Source organism: Eucalyptus grandis, chromosome 11 (genome assembly GCF_016545825.1).
Source record: "Eucalyptus grandis isolate ANBG69807.140 chromosome 11, ASM1654582v1, whole genome shotgun sequence".
In the NCBI taxonomy this organism is placed as follows: Eukaryota; Viridiplantae; Streptophyta; class Magnoliopsida; order Myrtales; family Myrtaceae; genus Eucalyptus; species Eucalyptus grandis.
In genome coordinates, this window is record NC_052622.1 from 16,672,310 (window position 1) to 16,681,811 (window position 9,502).

Here is a 9,502-nt window from a genome sequence, read left to right on the forward strand (position 1 = left end):
GCATTAATTTATTAAGATTTTATTTTATCATATATTCACCCATGGGCCAGCAACATCAGTGTCAATATCCACGATAGGGTTACACGAGCTGAGTGCGTGAGGGAGGATTCGAACTCGACGGGATCGAAGCAGCACCATGCACAAAAATTGCCCCCCGAGGCAAGTGGAGAGTTAAAAATTACTGGCCGACCCCAGATGAACTGAACCTCTTTGCGTCAATTGAAGCAAAAGATTGTTACAGGGCAAACTGTAAGAAGCATCACCGACACTTTGACAGCTGTCTCTTGATATCTAATATATTCAATGTTACTTTTTGACCTTGAGGTTCTTTCGAACGTGTTTTACTTCTTCTTGGAAAGAATAAGCAAAATTCCATTCCTTGCCCCTCCTCTTCAATCCAAAGTACTAGTTGTTTCAGTAGAATTTAACCTGTCGAAGGTCACCGGTCACCCAAGTTGAGTTTGACATTGCTCTTTATCAATTTGACTAACAAGAGACGTGCAGAATATACTTCGATTGAAAATTATCCCCACTATCAATAATCGTACCAGCAGCATCAGCTTTTTGTGAAAGATCTAACTACTATAAAGCACATTAGACCTAGTGGGGTGCAGGAAACCACGCACCTTCCACTTGTCAGACTATCATCGGTCATCGGCACAAGGAAGATGATGTATGTACTATACCGTGGTGAGCAAGCCAGTTGACCTATTACTTAGTTCATGTGTAGTTTCCTATTACTCATTTATAATTCGATGCACAGAAATAATCCGCAAGCTAATACAACACCACACAAGCAAATCGACTCTGGTGCAGATTCATAGTATCGGCTGTGTGGCTCATCAGTAGCAAAAAGGTCGATAAGCTTTCAGCAGGAGTTGGAGTAATTGTACAGTACGATAATTACATTGCTTATCAAGCAAAATGAGTTAAAAGAGTTAACGCACTTTTGCCCTACTCGATTGACCCTACTGGACATGCTAAAAAGCCCCCATCTTATAGCTTTTGACATGAAAGGCGAAAGCCAAATCACAAGTTGAAAAGTCGCGACCATTTTAAACATGCAGCTTAGACGTATATATCTGAGCTAGCAATCAACATCACTGCTATACATAGATCGAAACATTTACGTCATAGCGATGGGTAGAGGCGGCGATTCAACAGAAGATCATCTCCAAAACTATTGTATAAATCGTGTCCAAACAGCATTTAGTTCATATGAGCGATTGTCTGTAAATAAATTCCCAATTATAAATCAATTTTTGAGAATACGGCTGGCGTGTCCGGCAAAATCGGAACAAACCCAAGAGATATATAGTACTTGTTGAGCCATAATCGAGAAGGACAAATACTTGAATCTAAAGGTACTCAAAAATGCAAATTGATCACATAGGATCTCTTTTCTATGCTACAATCAAATATATCGGACCATCATGATATGAAAATTGTAGGCAAGAGTTATATAAAGTCCATGCATTTACCACAGTAAATCGACCAAAATCCAAGAACTCCACGAATTACCAATCAAAGGACAAGAATCCACGAGCCATGACCAGACTAGTCGGAGAACATCTGCTAGCTCCTTATGTTGATTACTTATCCCATGAAGCTGATCAATGTGAAAAGAAGCGAAGGATTCTCCCGTTAATTTGCACTGAAAGGGAATATTTATGGATCTCTTTAGAATTAGTAGACTAGTTTTTACACCATTGAAGAATCTCAGTGACCATCGATCTCCATCTCAACCAGAAAACATCATATAGATCGGAGCACTTATTTGTCTGAACAGTTAAAATGGATGAGGTCCACCAGTTCCATTAGTGCAGATGGAAACTCAGGAGTACCTACACTGGGTCGAGGCGAAGATGACCCTATATATCAATAAGATCCAAAGGGCATGAAATCGTCAAGCTGATCCACCTCTCTCGGCCAGTATTCAGGGAGAAAATTACAATCGCTCGGCGGTGGCGGTGGCGGTGGCGGCAGCGGTTGGGAGCGGAATAGGGCGTGATCGCCGCCCGGCACCGTCTCTTGCCTGGGTTCCTCCTTTATCAACCCGAAGCTCAACGAGGAGAAGAAGGCGTTGTTCTGCGAGCTCGCGGCGTTGCCGCTGAAGCTGACGAGCTTCTTGGAGTCCTCATCCTCATGATCGACGATGATCTGAGGGGAGTTCAGCAGGTTCTTGCAGGTGTGGCGGCCATAGTAGGTGCTCTGATACATGGGAGGGTCCTTGGATATCATCTGGACTTGCTTGGTCGCCGGGCACTTCTGTTCCACCTTGTGAGTGCACCTATAATAGCTCCTGCATTCCAAGAATCGAAAACAAAGAAAAGAAAATCAAGATTAAGCAGGAAGCTTCACGGAATATGCCCTAAATAAAGATCAAGAAACGCCCACTTGCACACACACACATATTATATGTGTATACTTTCGTTAGCTACCGCGACAATCAATTAGAGGTAATTTCTGAACTCTCCTCCACACTCAGATCGGAGGTCGCGACCTAACGCTCCTCTAGAGAGAAGTAGCTATTTCCTTACCTCGGGAAATCGGTGTTGAGGATGGACTTCTGGCCGTACTTTCTCCAAGCATGGCCATCGTCGACGAGCGTGGGGCTAATTTTTGACCATGTATCTGAAGGCCTCCTGCAACAACGACAAATCCAACAACCAAAAAGGAAGAAAGGGACAAAAGAAGATCAAATCTCATCCATGGTAACTCCCTAAAATTAACTGAGCGACGCGGGGATCTGTCAGCAACATATCAACTACCTCCTCTTGTAGCGTCCTCTGCCGTCTTTGCGCTTGCTGCTCTCCTCGGACGAGCCGTCGGACCTGGCGGCGGGGTCGTTCTGGCCGTCCGAGACTTGCGAGCCGTCGTCGGATTCGGAGTGGCTCAGCACGGAGAGGGCCTTGGTGAAGGAAGCGACGAGCTCCTGGGCGTCGTCCTCGGCCGACGACGGAGACCCGCCGCGGGAAATGGACTTCTGGAGCCGCTTGGCCAGATCTTGGCCCCGGACCAGCTCCTTCATCGCCTTCACTTTCCGATGTCCGAACGATGAAGCTTCCATATTTTACTGTTTCTTGCTTTCTTTCTTTTTGCTGCGGGTATAATTTACTGGGCGTTCTTCGCTTAAAGATGATGGTGAGCGTGGTAGACAGAGAGATGGAGATCGAGTGTGGAGGAAGGGAGAGTGGAGGCGGGCGGGCTGGGACGGGAGGGATTACGTCCGTAGTGCGGAAAATAAATAGAAGGAAGCTCCGCGGAAAGAGGCAATGTCGCACGTTCATGGAAGGAGCGGAGAAAATAAATTGGCAAGGCTAACCTACACGCGTCGCTGGGGTACCCCAATCTCCCACGCGCCCACTCTCTCTCTCTCTTTACCCGTGCATATGTACAACTTGTGAGTTTTTCTTTTTTGGCTTTCCCATGTTCTTGTGATCCAATCCTTCGGCCTTAAGTGTCAAGGACGCGAATGGTTCCTGAGATAATTTTCTAGCTTGAAATGAATTTTTCTATATCTATTTCTTAAATGAGTTTTTAAATATCTGATCATGTTTGATGATAATACGAAATTTCTGTTCTCGGATTAGAAATTCATTTTATAATAAGATAAAATTTTCGACCCCCTCCTCCCTAATCTTTGCTATTCCTCTCTGTTGGGTCCACCCACTCCCAAAGCACATCGTTCTCGTCCATCTCACCGCATAGCTGGACAGTTCTGAAGTGGCAAGTCTTGGCTTTGAACGAAGGCTCCATCACCATGATGCTACTGCTCTTGCTATGGTTGTGGAGAGGATCATGCTAAGGCTGGTATTGTTGTGGATGTAATGGAGGTCGTGCATGATATTGGCGGCGATCTGCATCCTCGACATCTAGATCCTGAGGATCGTGAATTTGGGCGTTTTAGGGTTTAGAGGAGAGCTTAGGGAAGGAGGTGGAGGCATAATAGCCGTTGCTAGAAGAGGTGAAGGCAAAGGGGGCGAAGAAGGCAAGGGCCAATCTAGGGTTTTGGAAGGAAGAGAGTCTCGAGGAGGAGGAGGGAGGTGGTCTTCTCTTCTTATGGGAAAACGCATGCAAGAGAGAGAGCGTTTTCATTTCTGTTTCTATTCGAGAAATAAAAAAAGTAAAAGATTTTCACTCCTTACTTTTATTCCAAACCTATTTCTAAGCATAAATTTGTCTAGAAAATAAAAAAACAATGCAATTGCGTTATTGGATGGGTTTTTGTTCCAACCATGTTCTCGGGACAAAATAGAAACATGGAAAAAGAAAATGATTATCATGCATGCCTCAAGAGTCCATTCATTTAAAGGGAAATTGTTTTTTGACTGTTTAGTATTTCGATAACGGAAAACTAATTGATTTACGGATAACATTTTCCATGAATTGAGAATAACATACTTGAATTGAGGAGAAAAACTATTCCCTTTTTTGATAAGAAGAAAATTACTTTCCCAAATAGACAAAATAAACGAAAACTAACTATTTTCCTTGAAAGTGATTTTTATGAAAAATATTTTCTTCTATCTATCATTGAAATTTTTAGTAATATAAACGCGCCCTAAATCGTGTATCCAAATCCTCTACTATGAATTGTGCTAAAGATGGTCAGTGTCGCTTTGAACATTGCGACATATGTTCGTTTTGTTTAGTGATGGACCTAGTTTACAGCTATTGTCCACCGAGACTTTGGTCACCAGCTGGCCCCTCCTCAAGTCACCAACTTCCTTGTGCCTACTAGGTGGAGACGAAGGGGTCGATCCATGCCAAAGGATCTTCATCCTCGAGTAATCTACACTTTCAGCACAGCAATAGCAGCCAAAAGCGGGCAAGACGACTACACTTGTTCCATTTTCAAACCCGATTCGTTTTGATCAAAGTGGAGCCAAACCTGGACTCTCCTCTGTTCCTCGTCGAAAAATCAAACCTTAACTTGAACAGTGAAGAAGTATAGCATGGTAACCGGTTTGCACAATATAAAGCCATACAACGCATTAAATAGTGACCCATTAAGAAAGGGCCAGTTAATTTCTGTCGGATCAAAATTATGCAAATTTATATTTGGACAAGTGCTAGACCAGTCTAATTCAAGTCACGCTTATCCTTATTAATATCTATCAAATCAAGAACATACGAATCCCGTGTTTCATGTGGATGGGAATCGGCAAAATCTCAAATCGGTCCAAAATTTTTAAAAATAAAATTGTTAACAAAACTCAAACATCATCGTACAGCTCGAAACCGGAGATGCCGCTATAATTTATGGTGCGCAGATAAGATCGGATCTGAGCGACGAGTCCGACGCACGCGCTCCAGCCCGCGCCTGGTCGTCAGCCATCAGACTCCCCACTGCGCCCTCTTCCTCCCGCTGAGCGCGCGCTGACGTAAGCCCGCCGGCGTCATCGCCGCGCGTCAGCACCGACTTCACGGAGCCCCGGGCTCATCGTCCACTTGCGGAGCCCTGGGGCGTGCGGAATGACGGGAATGGCCCTCCGCGCAGCGCCTCTCCCGTGCTCGCGAGGCCTCGCCTCGAGGGGTAGGGGCGTCATTTCGCTAGGAAGAAAAGGACAAGAACAGAGTAGGTAGTGGGGGCAACCCCCCCTGGTCGCTGTCTGTCTAACGCCACTGCATTATCGCTCGAGGTCCGAGGGACTAAACAAACCGAAAAAAAAAAAAAAAAAAAAAGTGTAATTAGGAGTTTAAAAAAAAAAACATATATATAAATATATATATAACCTTCCACCAATAGCCGCTTTTGTAATTTCATGGCCAGGTTCTTTTTGGAGACCACTTCGCACCGATCTACGTGTCATCATCTGAGAAAACGCCGTTTTCTTTGAAAAATTTCCTACCTCAACATATTAAATTCTTCGTACGTATCCAAAAAATTCAAACTAACACAGAACTCAAACCCCTTGAACTCTAAGTAAGATACTGAAATAAGTTTGTAATGATGGACAATTTAGTCTTTTTCTTTTTTTTTTTTTTTTTTTTTTATTGTGGGGGTTGGCTTGAAGTTATGTGAACTGGGTTTGTAAAAAGAAAGCTATGTGAGTGGTCATTGGGCTTAATTCCTTAAGACAAAAAATCCTCGACCTTATCTCCAACTCCAATTCTTATCCTATTGTTTTGTTTTCCGAAAAAAAATCACAACCCTTCTCTTTAGTCACAAATCAACTCAGGTTAACCATCCGTTCCATCTAAATTATCAACATTCAAAAGTTGCGTTGTTTCATTTGAAAGTGAGAATGTTAATGAAGACACGAGTTTTAATAATGAATCTCTAAATGGTTGTAATATATATAATTTTGGACGAACCGATGGTGATTTTTAAGGGGGTTAATGAGAGTGGAATTTAATTGTGTTTTTTATGTATAAAAAAAAATTAGGATAAAATTAGAATTGGATCTAAGGTCCGAACTTTCTAGGAAAGTAAGACATGGGGATTGGTCCAACTTAGATATGAATTTCTCCAATATGATCTTCCCAGTAGTTCATATAATGAGGCATTTGTTACTATTTTCCCTATGATTTGACTGACTAGACATAACAACGACATGACGGGGTGGGCCTTTATGTGGGATTGAATTTTGTCGGTGATAAATGAGATGCGTGCCAACAGAAAATTGTTCAAAAAAACTTAAACTTATTACTTTTTTCATCAATTTAATTTTAAACTTTTCAATTTTACTAATTAAGTCTTAAAATTTTTTACATTTTACAAATTAAGCTCATCCAACTAATGTTAACTAGAAATTATTGATGTGAACGCTAGTAGTGCCATATTGGACAGCTGGCTTTGATGTCGATAATTTCTTTAAATTTTTAAAAAATGAATTTTTCATTATTTTTATTATATATTGCTTTTCTTTCTTTCTTTTTCTTTTTCATCAAGTCCGTGAGGGCAAGCCAACCTTTGTTGACCATAAGTGAAGGCTATGAAGCCCTTGCTAGTTGTGGATGAGGGTCTCGGCCCTCGCCTAGTGGCCAGCCTTCGCCTATGAATGGCAAGGCTTGGCCAGTGACCCTTGTCGGGCATGGAAGAGGAAAAAAAAAAGAGAAAAGGAAAGAAAGAAAAAATGAAAAGAGAAAGGAGAAAATAAAAATTCCAATTTAAAAAAAAATTATATTAATTTTTCACATCAGCACCGGCCATCCATTGGTATTGACTATGCCACATAAAATGGCCAACGTTCACATTAGCAATTTCTAACTAAAATTAACCGAATCGACTTAATTGAGAGAATATAAAATTGTTTATAACTAAATTAACAAAAGCGAAATAAATTTAAGATTTTTGAACAATTTTACCAACGTGCCTATCTAACTACACAAAACACCCATAAAATCGCAGAAGAAAAATCCAAACTTCATTTCGGTATCAGCACAAATTTTACCCTCATATATACACAGGAGAAGCACGTTCAAGTTCGTTTCCATGAGATCTAGAGCCACCTTCGCTTAGCAATATCCGTCGAGAGCTATTTCTCCCGCGGACGGGAAGCGAATGACCAGTAGACGGGCCCTCGTGTAGCTCGGTGACAGCGAGGGCTCGCACCATTTGGTCAAAAGCCAATCAATATAAAATGGTGGTTGGATACGTCCTGCTTTGACTCCACGGACAGGCATCACCAGATAATGGGAAAACGAGTCCTCCAATCCATATCCCAACCCACCTGTCGTTACATTGGAAAGCTACAGTGCAAATTCCCAGTTCAAAGTTCAAACCTCTTGAAAAAAGAGTCGTTCTTATCGAATCCCTTTCGTGCGTTCGTTAGACGAAGGACCGCACCGTTCACACTGGGGTTGACAATCCCACGTTAATCACTTGCACTATACCTTAAATTGCGCAGGACCCTTCTTGGAAAAATTTTAAACGTAAGGGGACTCTTCCACGGACGTGTACGTTCGTTTGACCACGTGGGTATTATGGAGGGGCCTTACCTGCCCCAAGACCTGCGGCTGACCATTGACCCATCACCATGTTCGATGGAGTGAATAGTCAAAGACCCGAGACTTTGTTTATGATTCGATGAACCGTGTTGCCCAAACACGGACTCACGAGAAACACATTGATCCCACAAAAATATATCTCTGTTGGAGTAGGGTTTGTCTACAATTTTAATGGGAGGTTAGGTAACGTATGGTTCTTCGTAATTCCTTGAATTTATAGAGTTCTCTTTTGGGCGTGATTGCTTTGTCCATCCTAAATTGAGAAAAGCTGTATCCTCAAGTGGGAGGAGCTTGGTCGAAAATGAGGAGATTTATGCAAATCGGGTTTGTCAACTTTTATCATGTATCAAATACTGTTATGTAAATAAGGAAAGTTGATCTCGGGAACAAGTTGGATGATATGGGAAATGGTTTCGGAGAAAATATATGTGAATTGTAGAGAGGAGATGAAACCAAGTGCTAATGAGTACAACATCAGCTCAGCTCTAAGTTTTAGGCTCGTACCAAGTTTCAGAAAAAAAAAAAGTCTTTTTTATTGTCCTGTATCCATCCCAAGGCAATCCCAAATGACTTTAGTACATCATGTGATGAGTGAGAGAGAGTCTATGAACACGGCCTCGCATAAGTCCAAGATTTCATAAGTACTATAGTTTCCTAGCTGCCACCGGAAGAAGAGTAGTCAACACAACGATCTTTCCAAGTTTATGGTCATCCTCACCTAAAGACTCCTTCAAGTCTCGGACCACAGTATTTGCAATTTTAGGGGGGTTAGTTTCTTACATGTCCCTCTATTTTATTTTATTTTTTGTAATTTTACAGTGAATTAGCTCTCTGGTGAGGTAGACACTCTTCGTTGTGGGAATTGCTTACCAAATGAAGTTGTCCACCAAGAATTACAAGAGCTACCGGATTGAGCACCTGATCGATCAGCAAATTTAGCAAGATGTTGATAATTAAGATAGATAAGCAAAAGTTAACAACGGATTGATACTAAAAGCATATGGTTAAGAAAATATTTGCATGCCTCGCTCTAGTTAGGGAGACGGACGCTCTACTACATAATCCAATTGCGGCCATTGAGTCAGCAATTAGTTACACACCCCTATCCTCTTTTACCGTAATAGAATATCGAGCGAACACTCACAAAATTTACTCGCAATTGAGCTTTTCATTTGTATGTCTCGCTAGACTAGATAGTCGGCACATATGTTGCCATTATACCTATTCATAGATTGGTCATTCGTCCTTGTGAGATGTCGTCACAATTTTGATAATTGACAGAAACCACATTCGACTTTCAAAATCTATCCTTCAAACCAACAAAGTGGACAAGAAAGACACCAACGTACCCAGAGAACTTGTTCCAAAGTCTCCGCCTTCATCAGGCAACCTAAGATCAGAAACCCTACAGCTTTGTGCATATATCAGACGAGAAATCGCTTTTGCATATCTACTCCCACCGGGCAATGTGGGAAGTAGCACTACCTGTTCATAAGGATAGGCTCTGGCCTCAGGCAATATAGTGAAATTGGCGAGAGGAAGGAGA

At 42.0% G+C, this 9,502-nt stretch overlaps 1 protein-coding gene across 1 annotated transcript; it reads right to left on the minus strand.

Moving 5' to 3' along the window:
* Nucleotides 1-1,206: 1,206 nt before the first annotated feature.
* Nucleotides 1,207-3,220, minus strand: LOC104425117 (WRKY DNA-binding transcription factor 70). Its single transcript, XM_010037704.3, has 3 exons — nucleotides 2,772-3,220; nucleotides 2,541-2,645; nucleotides 1,207-2,302 (listed from the first exon to the last, which is right to left on the minus strand). The coding sequence occupies exons 1-3, from the start codon at nucleotides 3,068-3,070 to the stop codon at nucleotides 1,879-1,881; spliced, it is 828 nt and encodes a 275-aa protein (XP_010036006.1). The 5' UTR covers nucleotides 3,071-3,220; the 3' UTR covers nucleotides 1,207-1,878.
* Nucleotides 3,221-9,502: the final 6,282 nt, after the last annotated feature.